The 15,528-nt window shown below is 45.1% G+C and overlaps 2 protein-coding genes across 2 annotated transcripts in view; one reads left to right on the top strand and one right to left on the bottom strand.

Moving 5' to 3' along the window:
- KLHL32 (kelch like family member 32) overlaps positions 1-7,634 on the bottom strand; it is a 299,877-nt gene extending 292,243 nt beyond the window's left edge. The window contains exon 1 of the mRNA XM_090037127.1: positions 7,609-7,634. The gene's annotated coding sequence lies outside the window, so the exon portion shown is untranslated. The remainder of the gene's footprint in view (positions 1-7,608) is intronic.
- Positions 7,635-7,968: 334 nt separating this feature from the next.
- On the top strand, positions 7,969-13,424 carry NDUFAF4 (NADH:ubiquinone oxidoreductase complex assembly factor 4). Its single transcript, XM_090037123.1, has 3 exons — positions 7,969-8,135; positions 8,984-9,072; positions 11,080-13,424. The coding sequence occupies exons 1-3, from the start codon at positions 8,000-8,002 to the stop codon at positions 11,371-11,373; spliced, it is 519 nt and encodes a 172-aa protein (XP_089893249.1). The 5' UTR covers positions 7,969-7,999; the 3' UTR covers positions 11,374-13,424.
- The last annotated feature ends 2,104 nt before the right edge of the window (positions 13,425-15,528 follow it).

Genomic DNA, 15,528 nt, shown 5'->3' with positions numbered 1-15,528 from the left:
CTTGTTTACTACAATCTGTATAAAAATTCCAGATTTAGAATAAAGATGCTATACTCTCAGTTCTTCCCTATAAATGAAATGTACATCCTGGTGCCATGCTTAGTGATAAGAAGTGACAGGCATAGAATGACATCAGTCTTTATTTTTAACTAACTGGCTGTGTTTTGGTGAGTTTATCTGCTGCCAACTAATATTTCAGCAGTGTTAGTCACATTGGCATTTAGAGAGACACAATCATTGTTTCGGACCTAATCCCAGTAGCCATCACTTTCTAAGGAGGATGATTCCTTATTTCCCAATTAAATTCAGTGAGTTTATTCCATAACAGAATGGACTATTTATTACGTTTCTTAAAGGGACACACAGAATGTACATAGAGTATCATTAGGGTCCAATAATCATGAAGAAAAGACATTTATATAATTATAAGCATCAGAATTTCATTAGACAAGATAAACATTTATGAGAGGGAAATCCTAGTGCTTTAGGGCAAAAGCCAAGGCAACCACTAACTTCTTACTGATATTGAATGAGATACACCATTGATCTAGTTTAATATGGCAGTTAGTATATTCCTATTACTACACCTAGTATATACTGGGCACATCTACATGTGTAATTAATACTATTTAGCTTTACTGGGCAGTAAATTTACTATCTGCAAATGCAGATCGTGTCAGTTTTAGGAAAAAAACAACCTTATCCCTGAATATAAGATAGCAATTACTAAGAAAATCCTTAAACTGCAAAGGTCCTTACAAAATCCACCACAAAATCAAATAACCAAGAAAAGAACCCAAAGGGTTAAATGAACTACAAAATACTAAATAACAATAATACAAAATCTTCTATACCAAAGATAGTTTTGCCTATAGCTTACCACGTTGACTTCAGCCTAAAACTCCACGGTAATACATATTTTCAGTTAAATGGAAGGTTTATAGAGTTAAATATAGATGACCTCTTATTAAAATAATTTGAACTGAAAATCTGCATTTAAACTTAATTAAAATATAGAACCAAAAACTTGGATCCAAACAGCTGTTCAAAATCTCAGCTTTCCTAATATTTTGAGGGAAGTGGGGAAGGTAGAATTATGGGGTTGTATATCATTTTCCGGTAATTCTTTTGGGGTTTTTTTGGAAAATGGTAATCTGTTGAATTAAAAAATTTCACTCTGTTTTTGACCAACTTCCAATGAGGGTTGGTCAACAGGGTTTCAACAGAACTCTGCATGGTTTCCTGCCACCTCACTTTGGCTAAGTACAGGCATTCAAGGGCACAGACAGAAATTACATTTTTTGCACTACTGGCCCCTTGAAAGCGCTTTAAAAGTGACCAGTTAACCAAAAAATTTACTCTCATCAAATGAGGTATCAGAGGAAGGTTGTCTCCTTTACAACTCCTTAGGGAATTTGTGTTCCCTAGGGCTAATTTGTCATGTGATGGGAGGGCTGAGGCGGGAAGCAAGCAGCAGCAAGCTGCCATCTGGGGTTTGCCCAGCTTGAGCTGGAGGGGTGGTGGGTGGATCAAGGGCCCCCTACCTCATGGCCCCCCACCACTTCAAGCCGGGCAAACCCCAGAAGTCAGCTTGCTGCTGCTTCCTTCCTCCTCCGCCATGCTTCCTACTGACAGCCCTGGAGCTGGGAGTGGGGTGGTAGGGAGAGGAGCTGTTCCTTGGTTGGCTGCTCACTTGCAGGCAGGCTTTGTCTTTCCCTGCTGCCCCAACCCAACAGGTGAACATCTGTTGGGTCGGGGGCACGCTAACTCATGGTGCTTTATGTAAAATGCCATGAATTAGAGTGGGGGCCTGCACATTTGTCAGCGCCCAAGAAAGCCAAGGCGGCGGAAGCACTCTAACTTTTGAGCTTTACTCTAAGCACCCAAGGTTAGTTTAGGAACAAGCAGAATACAAGTTAGCCCTTGAGGGAGGTAGGGGGGCCTCACAGCCTGCCTACACAGCCCGAGCCCAGCAGGTAGTGGAGGTTCTCACATACCTCCCAGCATGCTGTGCTACCAAAGACTCCTGAGCAGGGCCGAGCTACCCGATTGACTGGTGTGGACATCATGGCCACCCACCTATATCTGATGCAACAGTAGCTTGTCATTGCCATGAGTCATCAATTGACTGTCCTGAGTATGCCCACTCAGAGCACCCTGTGCCCACCAAGTGTTTGTGTGTGGGTGTGTGTTCACCATCCTCCCCCGCAACACACAAAACTGAGACATTCTGGGCACCCCCCCCCGCCAGGCATCTGGGGCACAACTGGGCCACTGACTTTCATGCGGCTGATGAGGACAATGCTCGCCTCTTGCACAACTCCCTGTTCCCTGGGGTGACAGGACCTGGGCGCTATGCTCCAGGGATCCCTGATTTTGTCACTGAAGAAGTCATCACCCCCACAAACCTCATAAGGGGCCTGGCCTACCCCTCCTGCCCTGGTTCATGAGGCTCCATGGGGGACAGCTGGACCACTGGAAGGAGAACTTCAATTATGGATCAGGCCTGGTGCCATGACCACACATGGTGCAAGCACTGGGGAGAGGGCGAGCCTGCTGCTGATGTGCATGGCTACATCCCCACACCGCAGCAGGCTGTCTACATCTTTGAAGACCTGGGTGACTTCCTCCCCACCTATGTGGACCAGAAGCCCTTCTTGGATGAGTAGGGCCAGAGGTCTTCAAGTACCCACACCCTGACACTGGGGCATGGGTTGCCTTCTGTGGGCTTCTATGGTGCATCAGGGGCACCACTGCTCACAACCCTGGCTATCCAGCCATCATTCTTCTTCTCCTCTCCCTCCTTTGTTACCAGATTTGCCCGCTACTTTGGGGTGTGCTCATTTATTAGGGCTAGGGTCTTGGTAATTCTATCAATGTGTTGCTTGTGTTACTTGTGTTTCTATACGGAGCTGTATCTCACCCTTCTGCAAGCCCTCACCCCCAATGGAGCTATCTTGCAGGACTCAGTTCAGTGGGGCTGGGTTCCTCCAGTCCCCAAAGCAGTCATGCACACAAACACACACAGATTAACGTGAGACGCCTGACCTGGCTGACACCCTCATTCTTCTTCTCCTCTCCCTCCTTTGTTACCAGATTTGCCCGCTACTTTGGGGTGTGCTCATTTATTAGGGCTAGGGTCTTGGTAATTCTATCAATGTGTTGCTGCCAAACTTCATGTGTGCATTATAAATAACAATTGTGGACATGAGCCCAGAGGGCTGTCTATCCCCGCAGAGGCTGTGCCACTCCCCCACAGTGCGACCTGGGCAGAGGGACTGGGGGACCCTGGAGCAGATCTGACATGTGGGAGCCTCTGACTTGTGGTCCAAGGAGTGTTCCTGGCTTCTTGGACCACAGGTCAGGGGCTCTCATGCACCAGATTTCCTGTTCTAGGGCTCTCCTGTCCCCTAGCATCTCCTAATCAATGCACAGTGTAAAGCGTTCCCCCACAGCTGCCACCCAGGGACCCCTCCATAGGCCTCTTTGGTATGTTGCCCCACAGAAGAGTCGCCAGAGCAGAGCTCTCCATGCTGGGGTGAGAGGGGTGGGTAGCAGCTTGCTCCACCGCTCCTGCCCAGGAGGGCAACAGTCTCTCTGTGGGAGGCGATGCTGACACCACTCAAAGGTCTCATGACTGGATCCTAAAGTCTTTGACCCTATACATAAGCTCCTTATCCTGGTGCTACAACTCTCTCAGCTCCAAAGCAGCAAAAGTGACCTCCCTTAGACAGTGGGTGGCCATCTGGAGACCGCCATTCTTGGACCTTTGTAGCACATTCCTGAGATGGATGGCTCATTCAAGTGCCATGGCAGTTTAGGTGCAAGCAATCACCAACCTGTCTAATCCAACTGCCCACACTGAGCGTCTCCTTTGGTCCTTATTTCGCTGGCACCCTCTACGCACATGCCTCTGCTGACTATCCTGGATCCAGCATCTGGGGCTCCATGACAGGGCTTCCCATACCCAGAGTCTCCAGACAAAGAAGACACCAAGACACCGTCTGGTGAGTTCCCTTGTCTGGACCCCTTCTCCTGCCTGGGGCTGGAAACTGCACAGCTGCTCACAACCCAGCATTGACCACGTGGTGGAACACCTGCATTCTACTTCCCAGCTGGGAAAACCTGGATGCCTGGGTTTCATTTCCCTGCTCTGGGAACTGGGAACTGAAGTGTTTGGGTCCAGAGGAATGAGCCTTTTCCAGTTTTCTGGGATGAAAATTAAGGCGGGGGGAGGTCTGATTGGAGAATTCCAATTTCCTGCTGCATCTTACCTGTCACAGTGCTCATAAGTAGGTGTTCTGCTGAACAGTGCCTGGACACACACCAGCAAAAACCTACAGTTGCAACTGTTAGTTACACCTCAACTGTGAGGCTCGAAAGAAAGTTTTCAGCGTCTTTCGGAGTCTTTTTGGGTGCCATTTTGCGCAAAGTGGTTCTGCATCAAACACACTGGCCTCTCTCAGGAAGCAACGTGAACTTGAGGGATGGGGTGGCCAGCTGACAATTAACCAGATTTATGGTCATTCAACATAATGCAGACAAACTCCCAACAATAGTACAGGAGTGTCATGGAGTTGTGGGGGCAGGGTGTTCAAGAGGCCAGAGGTCAGTGGGGTAGCATCAATAAATCAGTATCATCTGTCTTCCACAAAGACAATCAGCTTTTCACATTGAGCCAAGAGCAACTGACCAAGAAATCACATTAGACTGTTCCATCACCTATAAACATCTCATTCAGAAGGTCTGGAGTAAAGTTTCTCCACGGGTAGCTGTCTTCAGATGTTTAAGTAACACAACATAGCACAACAACTTCAAAGTGCTCAGAACCACCGCACTTGCAATGGTATAAACCCCAGCAGATTACTGTGCTCCTGTATGGTCCAGAAGTTGTTGCACTAAAAAGCTCAGCACTGTACTTAACAGTGCACTGGGACTTAAAACAGGCTGCACAACATACACACACACATGTATTCCCTGTACTCCAGCGCATGAGACCAAGTGACATAAGAAGACAGATCTTAACCACTCCCCTGCTGCCAGGGTTTTGGGCCCACAGAGAGTCTAGCAGGCCAGGTATTGTAGCCTTGTGTATTGCACTAAATTTAGATAAGGGGGGGTGTGAATGGGAATTAAATGATCATTCAGAGTAATCCAGTCTGAAGTCTATGCCTACATAATTTTATACTAACACCAAATGAGTCCCCCATTGGGCACAACTTTGACAGAGAAGCATGGGTCAAGCTGAAGAGACTGAGATCTGGATATGGATGCTTCTTAACAGCACTATATTAGATGAACATCTTGGAGAGCCCCCTATGTGAATGTGGTGTCCCCAATCAGCACAGCACTTAATCAAAAACAGCAATCTTTACAAATGCCCTGACGGGCACATGGAATTCGCATCCACTTCCATCCAGAGTTATTTTAGATAGGGATCCACCATTTTACAGGCTCTGTGTGACCTGACTATCTGTTTGGTTATGGCTGTACAGTGCTTTCTGTGCTCCTACCACATAATAAGTATAAATTTTGTGCCTGGCCTTTGTGGGCTGTTTTCTGGCTTTGTGGCTCCAGCTGGGGACCCAAGGTTCCCTAGCTCCATGTTCCCTGGTCAAGGGCTCTTTGGATTTCTCAGCTACTAGCTTCTTGAGAGAAGATTACTGCCTGCCTCCTGCTCCGGGTAGATCCTAGGAACTACATCATGCTGATAATGTGGGTTACACAGCCATCATAGCTCCTTTTCAATATAAGTTGAGCCTGCCACCATTAATGAATAGATGACCTTGCACAGCACTCGTAAGAGTCACATGGCTTGGCCAGTATCACACAGACATATTGTTCTAATTATACATCAATCCCATATAAAGGTAGAGGAGGATTTTTATTGTTCTTTTGGAAGGAAAAAAAAGCTTTGTTTGTAATTGGAACAACACAGTAATAAATGTCACAACTTCAGACTGGCTCCACTATTTCGCATCATACACAATGTCATAAATTTAGGAGCTATCTAAAATGTAATAAAAATAAAAGGTAAACTTAATTATACACTGAATGGCAGGGCTGGATTAACCCTTTAATGGGCCCTAAGCAAACAACCTTGTGGGCCTCTACTTTTTTCACTCAATAATTATAATATGTAAAACAAGCACTACTGGGCCCCTTCTTCACTTAGGGCCCTAGGCAGGTGCCTAGTTTGCCTATACATTACTGTGGCCCTGCTGAATGGCCCTCTTCTATATACTATCAGGACCACTCACTATAAAAAGATTCAGTTTGAAATATTAACCAGAATTTGGCTAGATTCTGGTTTCAGGTTGAAAGAGATGCATCTATTGCATTGACATTTTCACTGATCTGGATTATTTAGATGTTTATGTTAATGAGTCTTTTTGATTTATATTTTTATAATCTGTGCAGGGTGACGGACACCATTAAGTTTAAAAATAAATACTCACAATTCAGCTGGAAAACAGCAATTGTTATACCATACTGTGGCTAGTTTTAAAATGCTGAAAAAATACGGGATTCATATACTGAATGACTGAAATTCTACAAAATGAAAACCCTAGATTAGCCTGCCACCTTGAGGACATTTCTATCTTCACCCCAACAGAGATGGTCATAGATATGGCCTGATTCTTCTGTGGTTTTCCCTCCGGAGCAGCACCCACTCTCCTTGCACCGAGGCTTCCAGCATGCACCCCGTCCCCACTCAAAAGGGAGGGGGATGCTGAATGCCTAGGGTTTCTTCATTGTGAGTTTTAGTGGTCAGTGAATCTTTAAAAAAATAAGGTTTGAGCCCTAACACACCCACATAAAATGTTACATTCACCTAGAAGCGATAACTTATGTGTATGTTTGCAGACATAAAGAAAGATGTTTTTGCCTAGGAGCAACAACAGAGATCTGGTTACACAACCCCCTCCCCCTTCAAATGCATTATTTCTTTAGCAACAATAATGGGTCCCTCTGCCAGAGTAGCATTTTCCTTTTATTTATTTATTTATCAAAATTAATTGCAACTCTGTAGACCTCTATGCTTCCAGAGTACTCCCAGGAGATCTAAAAAGTAGCAATTCTGTCTGTTGAGCCATATAATAGTACCCAAGGTGGTAGATCAGAGGGGAGAGGGGAAAAAAAGGCCAGCTGTGATACTGTGATAAAGAAAGGTTGGGAAGCACTCCGATTCTTCCTCCCTTTTCATAGAGAAGCAGGGCTGGAAGGACCTCTAGAGTGACTAGGTCATCTAATGCAACCCCCTGCCTGAAGCTGGATCAGGCTTGCCTTCAGCTGCCTTGTTTCTCCCGTGCAACTGAGTAAAATATTGCTATTTACTCTGCGACCCATTACTTACACTGCAAAACTGACTGGCCAGTCGCGCAATCAGTTGAGACTGGCCACATGTACGAAGTAACGATCACACTGTACAAATGTCCAGCAAGCTCTAAAAAGAGCCAACCAGCTACAACGGTCGTGCCTGACAATGTGCACTAACTGGAGAGCTGGCTTCTAGCCATTTTTTAATTTGAACATGCCGTTGGGGAACAGATGCCTAAGAGGGGACATGAATACTTGAAGGGCTACCATAAAGAGGAGGGAAAGCACCTTTTCACTCTCGCTGCAGAGGACGCGGACCAATGGCTCGAGGTTGCAGCAACGTAAGTGTAGATGTTCCCCTACTGGCCAGGCAGGCCGCTGTCAGGTCTGTGGTGTGCCGGAGCGGGTGGCAGCCCCGGGCGGAGGTGGGGCAAACCTCATGGCTAGACCACAGACGGGGCTCAGCCCCGCGACCCCTGGCGAGCCCGGCCCTGCTTCTCGGTGACCCGGGGGCCCAGCAGCAGCAGCCGCCTCACCCCCCGCCTCTCTCGCCCTTGTCTGCACCCGCCCGCCCCGCCCCGCGCTGCACTCCTCCCGCCGCTAAGCGGCGCCCTCTGCCGCCGCCGCCGCCACCCCCCCCCCCGCGCATGCGCGGCGGCACAGGGCTGGGAGCGCGGCCATGCGGATCATATGGGACCGCTTGGTCCGTGCTTTCCGCAACTTCAACGTGGAGAACCGCGCGTTCCGCGTCATCGACGAGCCCAAGCCCACCCGCGCGCCGTGGTACCCCACGGCCCGGCCCGTCGAGTCGCCCGGTGAGTGCCCCTTCCCCCCGCGACACAGCGGCAGTGACGTGAAAGCCGCGCGCGGGGCAAGCTGGGAGCTGCTGTTCCCGGGCCCGTGCAGCCCGGCCCCCTGCCCTGGCGAGCAACGGGAGGTGTGGCAAGGCGCCCCGGGGCTCGGGACTAGTTTGTGTTGGACCCTTTGGTCACAGACCCACACTTACAGAAAGCGCGGGTCGGACAGAGGTCATCGCGTGCAGGGATCTCCATTTTTTGGGACCAGGGCCCATTTGTAAACACGGATGGCCAATGGCCTTTGCTCCCTACCTGCTGCCCCCCAGTGTGTGGCACAGGAGGGCCCCCAAGCTGCCCCTTGCAGGCTGGGGCTGTGCCAGGCTGCAACAGAAAAGCTGCAGGTTCCCACGTTTTTCTCCTCTATGGGACAATCCATTTTTCAGCTTGGTTTCTGACCCTTTCATATATTCTTGTGACCAACTCTTGGGTCAAAATGACTCACAGGTTGAGAAACTCTGATCTGGTCCGACCCCCTGCTCAAGGCAGAACCTGCCCCAACTAGATCCTCCCAGACAGGGCTTTGTCTAGCCAGGTCTTAAAAACCTCCAGGGATGGAGGCTCTACCACCTCTCTGGGAAACGTGTTCCAGTGCTTCAGCGCGACCCTTTGCATGAACTGGAGCTTGGGGATGTTGCAGTGCTTGCAGCAACCAGCGTTTTTTTTTTTCCCTCCTGAGAAATATGTGGGGGCACCTCACCTTCCCATATATTCAAACTGGTGATGGGTGGGGACTGGTTATTATTAAATGCAAGCCAAGGAGAGTATATTGTATGTGTTTTCTATCTCTCTTTCTTTTCACTATCTAGAAATCCAACATGAAATCCACAAAAAAGACAACAGGCTTCTTGCCTTTTTAAAACATGTCTATGTCGATTCAAAGGATCCACCTGGGAAAGTGAGTCTCTTTCCATAGTGGGTGCACCGCAGTATCCACTCTTCACGTGGCCAAACTATAAGGATATCCAGAACTGAGTGGTGTGTGTGTGTGTGTTTGGTGCAGGTGGTTGCCTTAGCGCCCAGAAGCTACCTGTTTTTAAAAAATAGCAGGTATTGATGGTTGATTTGTGTTTCAGATGCAGTCCCCACATTAACAAAGGCAAAGTTTTTGCCCAGCAAGGTCTTATGTTTATATATTTTATTCTACTTAATATAATCCCAAATTTGGGGTCCAGTGCAATTTGTTAAGGGTACTTTCAGTCTGTATTGATGCCTTGGTTTGCCTCGTCTTCCACACAGGTTTCTTCATCTACCCTGTTACTTTTAGAATGGACTAAAACAAGAGGGCTTTGCTCTGTGAGGTTAAGTATTCTCTGTAAATGATTCACCCTTCAGTGAGTGGCTGAAGCCTCAGCATGCTTTAAAATTTAGCGCAGATAAAAGCTGATGCTTGATGACTTGAGTTAACCAGTGGCTGTGGGCTTGCAAGAAATTCTCTTGGTCTTGGGACATAAAAGCTACTTTCTTCCCCTTCCCTCCCAGCCCCCAGTGTGGAGCAGGGAGCTTGATAGCTGATTTTGAACCAAACTTGGAAAGAGGAGTATGAAGAGATGCTAAAAACGTTTTGAGAAATTCACAGAACAAAACTAGAGGGTGCAAAACTGCACCAAAGCTTCAAATGAAAAAAACAAACAAACCGAACAAACCAAACTGGACCGGAGGAAAAGGGAAGTCGTAAAATGTATAGAAGCTGGTTTGGGTGGGTGGGTGTGGGTTGTTTTTTACAACCTGAGAAACTGTTTCCAGAAAAAGTCATCCTTTCTTCTCCCATTTATATTCTTTTAAGTTCTACTAGAAGATGAAGAGTAGAAAGTGCCTGCTCTGATGCAAACATAGGCAAATGGTGTCAAGTTAAATATGTAGTGCAGCATTTTCACATGTCATTATTTGACATTAAGCATCTACAGTCAAGTTGAAATATAGAAATCTGTAGCTTTTTTTCTTCCTCTCCAAAGATGTTGAGGGCTGAGAACTTTCACTGAGGTTTACAGGAATTTTGGCTTTTCAGAAAATGGGTCACTGGGTGCTGGATATTTGGTTGTTCATAAATGCCAGGGTTGGAAGGGACCTCAACAGATCTTCGAGTCTGAACCTCTGTCTGGGCGGGAAAGAGTGCTGGGGTCAGATGATCCTAGTCAAATGCCTATCCAGCCTTCTCTTAAAAACCCCCAAAGTGGGGGAGAGCGCCATCTCCCTTGGAAGCCCATTCCAAACTTTGACCTGTACTGTGAAGAAGTTTTTCCTGATGTGTAGCCTAAATCTGCTCTCTGTCAGTTTGTGACCATTGTTCCTTGTTACCCCAAGAGGCAACCTGGTGAACAGAGCATCTCTGATACCTTGCTGCACCCCACCTAATAAATTTGTAGGTGGCCACAAGGTCACCTCTAAGTCTTCTCTTGTGGAGGCTGAAGAAGTCCAGGTCACTTAGTCTGTTCTTATAGGGCTTGGCCTGTAAACCCTTAACCATACTAGTGGCCCTCCTCTGGACCCTCTCCAGGCTATCCACATCCTTCTTAAAGTACAGCACCCAAAACTGGATGCAGTACTCCAACTGCATTCTGACCAATGCTTCATAAAGGGGAAAATAGATCACCCCCTTAGTTCTATTTGTCATGTATCTGCCAATGCACAATAAAGTGCTGTTAGCTTTGTTGATGATTTCATTGTATACTATTGTTGCTGTGAACCTTTGTACTTGGAAAATAAAGCATTTTTTAGGAGAGTGGGGAACAGTCCATGAGCATTCATTTCTTAGGACTAGTAAACAGGAGAGGGGTGTCCCTTTCCTCTCCCTCCCTCCCCTTTAAAAGGCAAAATTATTGTTAAAGAAATAGGTAGGGCTTGTACAATTTACAAAATAAATGCATCCTACTGATTTGAACTCTTTCTTTTCTTACTGATCCAGGTAAAAGTTGAAGGTGAAAGTCTCCCATTTAAAGAAGATGAATATAGACTTACAAAACTAGGTCATTACAGTTCTCTAGATATTCACCGTGTTCACAAAGGCAAAATTTGTACTGTGGAGCTTCTGACTTTTCTTAATAATCATAAACTGCATCCTGAAACATGGACTGCAGAGAAAATAGCGGAGGAATACAGTTTGGAACTGAAGGATGTCACTTCTCTTCTAAAATACCATGCCCTTTTTAATATGGAAGTTCCTGAATCTGAAGATAAAAAATCTATAGAATCTACGTAAAAATAGTTGCCAGAACTTGTTTAATCTCTCTGGTGTTTGCATTTGAATCTTAAAGTGTATCATTTGTCTTGGATTTTGTTGACATGTAACAATGTGTTATTTTATTTAAATGACTCCTGCATTTATTTGGGCAAGCACATTAATTATATTTTGGTTCATAATCTACTTTACTCATGCTAGATTAGGAGGCAGATGAAATCTGCAAGAAACCTGGCAATATGTTAGGAGTAATAAATGACCTATTCAAATTAATCCAATTCTGGGGGAAAGATTTAGTTAAAAAGAAATTGCTACTTCCTTGTGAGAGAATGTTTTTTCATTTGATGGCTTTGGATGTTAGTTGAATCAATGATATATTAACTGTGAAAGCATATTCTGTTCTGTATTGTTATTTATGTAACATAGTTTTGGTAGGGTCGTACAGAATTTTCAGGCACATAGAAATTCTCTCCAAATTATCCAGCTTTGCAGTACAAACACCCTCTCCCATTTTTAAGATGAAAACATTTGCTGCTGGATTCTAAGAGCAAAAGAAGGTGCTGAGGAAATGCTTCTGGCCCTCTTTTTAAAACATAAAATGGTAATGCCTGTACAGAATATTATTGAATGAAGCAATAATGCCAACTATCCATTCCATTCTGGGTGGACCCAACTACCATATATTTCTGTCAGAAATTATTAATCGGTTCATAGACACAGCTTGTCCAGTTTCAAGCCACTTGCAGTTTTGTTTGGCACCTACATCTCGATATATGGCTTACCTCATGACACTGGTTAGTGCATAGTTGTCAGTTTGGCTGGCTAATCTTTTCCCTGTCATTATCTGTGCCTGTTCTATGTTATTTCCACTTCTGTATAGCAACTGTATACTCTTGCCTTGAGACAGTAATGCAAGAAGTTTGTTGTCTACTAGAAATCTTTTATTGGTCTACAACCATAATGTTGTCACTGCACTGCCACACTGAAGGTAAACTGCATCTTCTGCTTTTAGCCAAGCATCATCTCTGCTGTAAAATTGGCATAGGCTGACTGCAAGATGTAAAGCTCTTGATAGTAGAGCTATTTAAAGTATAAGCAAAATACTGTCTTACTCCAGTAAACAAGTACTGCAGACTACTGCTTGGTGATGTTCAGTGTTCAAGTCTGTCTTATGACTTATCATTTAAAAAGGAAGAGGCAGAGTCAGGTTGGGGGGTAACCCTGACCGTTCGTAGCTCAACTGTTGCATTTTGGCTGCTTTGAAATTTATGGTTGCTAGTATCTTTAGGATTAATAATATACCTTAAATTTATAATTTAAGCTCTGAAGTGGGGAAAATACCAATAAGAGAATATAGGGCTTTTAATAAGCACTTGTTTTTACTGCAGAGTGCTTGACTTCTGACATGATCTTAAGTCTTTTTAGTAAATGTTATCTCAAGTTTGCTGTTACAGAGCAATTTTATGTTCATCTGAAAATGAAACCAAACCATTCTCAGCAGAGAATGCTGGAAGGCAAGTAAGAATGTATCATGAATGTATACATTACCTTTCCTAGAGAAAACTAGTTTCAAGTTATCTGACTGTGGCTAACTGTTCATTGTATAAGAATATTAAGAGTTTCCCCACTGGTTAAAAGGGCCCTCACTTTTCTCTAACTCTGAATGGAGATGGAACCTTGCTGGAGCTAGAATGGAGCTAGAACTGAATGGACACAGCTGTATTATCAGCTGTGTGTCGGGTATTAAGATTTGTTCCTTTGTCCATCAAGGACTTCTTCTCCATGCTTAAAATATACTGTGACAAGAGTGTGTGTTTTCTGTTCAGGCATTATTCTAGGTAATGTTATTTGGCTCTGTATGTCTTATTAACCTGTAAAACTTTGCAGTAGCATTCAAAAAGAGCGCATCTGTACTGAATGTGTACTTTGTGACCCACAACCTCAGGGCTTTAAAGTGCTTTGCTGTGTATTCTCACTTTAAAATTGGCTTTCCTCCTATGTATTGAATGTTGTTGCTATTGTAAAAATTTGCCTTTCAAGATATGGCATATAAACCTCAATAATGTACCACAGTTTTTAATTAATTTAGTTCATATACTTCAGCCTGCAAGAGCAGATCTTTATTCCATACCTCCTAGAATTGCTTAGTTTATATTGTCCCTTAACACATCAAATGTCTCAGCCTTCTAATCTCTTACCTATAGACCAAGTTCTAGTTTATTCCCGATGTTCCTATTAAGTTATTCCCCATTACACATGCAGGGGTTACTGACTTGGCTTTGGCCCCCTGACATGGCTGTTTACATTGCCCTATGCAGCAGATGGAAGAGAAGGGGAAGAGGGGCAGGAAGATGCTAATTGCTCCTGTCTGCCCCATACCCACCGCTGGGGGCACTGGACAGGGCAGTTGAGCAAGGTCTCCATGGATACCTGTGGGCAGGACATGTCAGCTAGGCAGATGGGAAGGAGTGGGCAGTGAGGGATGGATGGCTGGGGCTGGGATTGCAGGGTGGTGACAGTGCAGGGCCTGGGCCTGGGCCTGGGCCAGAACCACGATCTGCTCCCCAGATGTTCCTGCGATGGGCATTGGTTCTGCAGCAGCCCAGGCAGTGGATGTTGGGTGGATGGGCCACAGTGCTTGGGCAGCAGGGCTGGGGCTGGTGGCAGCAGATATGCTGGTAATGGCAGCTGGAAGGAGCCACTACTGTGGGGGTTGCCAGGAAACCAAGTCCAGCCACCATACCACCCCATCCCGCTGCTGTGCTGCCTGGCCCTGTGAACTACAGCTTCCAGCGTGCCTGAGAGCAATGTGTGAGGATCAGATGGGCTACATTCAAATGCCAGGTGGCACCTCTACAGCCCACGGGTAGCCACGTGTGCCATGGCCTTGGCTGGCTGGGTGGGTGGGGCTGAGGGACCTGCTATGGGCTGGATCCAGCTTGCAAGGGCCATATTTTGCCCACCTCTGACCCAGAGGGAGTACCTGCCTGTCTTTCTAGGTAGTTTAAGGGGAAAGCATTTACTTTCTTACTGTGTCATGTGGAACAGTTTATTTTTCCACCAGAGCCATGCCCTGCATTGGAGATTGGGAGAGTGGGGGAGCATGATTCTGTGTGAATTTCACCACTCTGTACTGTAGCACAATCAGATGACGATTCTGCTTGACCTTTATGAAGCTATGCAAGGGGGTGTTCTTTTTTTCTCCCTGTTTACCTGCTGCACATCCATGCAAGGGCTAGTTTAATTATGATCTCAGGATACAAATAGTATCATGATCCCTTTAGATATGTAACGCTCATTGGCATCACAAGTGCACATCTGCAATTAGTTTGAAAATGGGAATTAAGAAATGTGTCATCTTTTATAAAATTGAAATAATTTCAAAGGAGACTTTATTTTTCTATTTTATTTGGTCAATTGGTTAACAAATATTTAAGAATTCTATTTTTCTGTAATGCATTTTATTTTATGTTCAAAAATAGATAATGTTGGTAGAGGAATCAAATTTTGCATGTTCAGCCTCATGATTCATTATCCATCCATGTGTTCTTTGCTGCTGGAATAGTAGGTTTCAGTTTGTTAGATAAGGACAAGGTTGGTTCTGATTCTGGGCAATTTTATATTTGCAGAAAAAATGCTGATCTCCAGCCCTTCTGTATATCCCTGTCCCAGGGTGAAAATGACCTTTTAAATTGTGGGGAAAGGAGAGATGCGTGTTTTGTTAGGATGTGCATCTTAGTTTAAAAAAAAAAAATCCTTGGTCAAACCCCAAGTCAGTTATGTGCTTAGGCTTAAAAGAATCCTACATGTATGTATGTATGTATTTATTTATTTAACATCAGATTGTCAGGGTTTTTTCCTGCATCATGAAGGCTAGACTTATAAATCTATTTTGGAAAATAACATTCTCACATAATCACAATGCTAGAAACTGAGGCAGGAAGAAAAACAGGGAATGGGAAAAGACTTGTCAGAATACCAAACTGCATGGGTGGTGTTGGTAGTTGGCAGGTTGTTTCTAATAGAGCTGCCTTCTTTACAAAAGCCTGGTACAGCTAAATCAGTGATAGGGAAAAGTTCTGCAGACTATTCTGAACAAAAATAAGCATCTGTTCCTGTAGGGTCCTGGGATCTCTAGCAAGACTTGGAAAGGTGGTGAAGGTGCTTTGCACCTTG

The sequence above is a fragment of the Crocodylus siamensis genome, chromosome 1 (assembly GCF_052110815.1).
Source record: "Crocodylus siamensis isolate JL-2025a chromosome 1, ASM5211081v1, whole genome shotgun sequence".
Taxonomy (NCBI): Eukaryota; Metazoa; Chordata; order Crocodylia; family Crocodylidae; genus Crocodylus; species Crocodylus siamensis.
Note: the sequence above shows the minus strand (reverse complement) of the source record. Positions and strands in the feature narration are given on the sequence as shown.

Bases quoted from the DNA above. Each gene is read 5' to 3' on its own strand.
- NDUFAF4 (XM_090037123.1), top strand. From the start codon at position 8,000: ATGCGGATCATATGGGACCGCTTGGTCCGTGCTTTCCGCAACTTCAAC. The intron at 8,136-8,983 runs GTGAGTGCCCCT...TTCACTATCTAG, and splicing joins CCGGCCCGTCGAGTCGCCCG to AAATCCAACATGAAATCCAC. The intron at 9,073-11,079 runs GTGAGTCTCTTT...TTACTGATCCAG, and splicing joins CAAAGGATCCACCTGGGAAA to GTAAAAGTTGAAGGTGAAAG.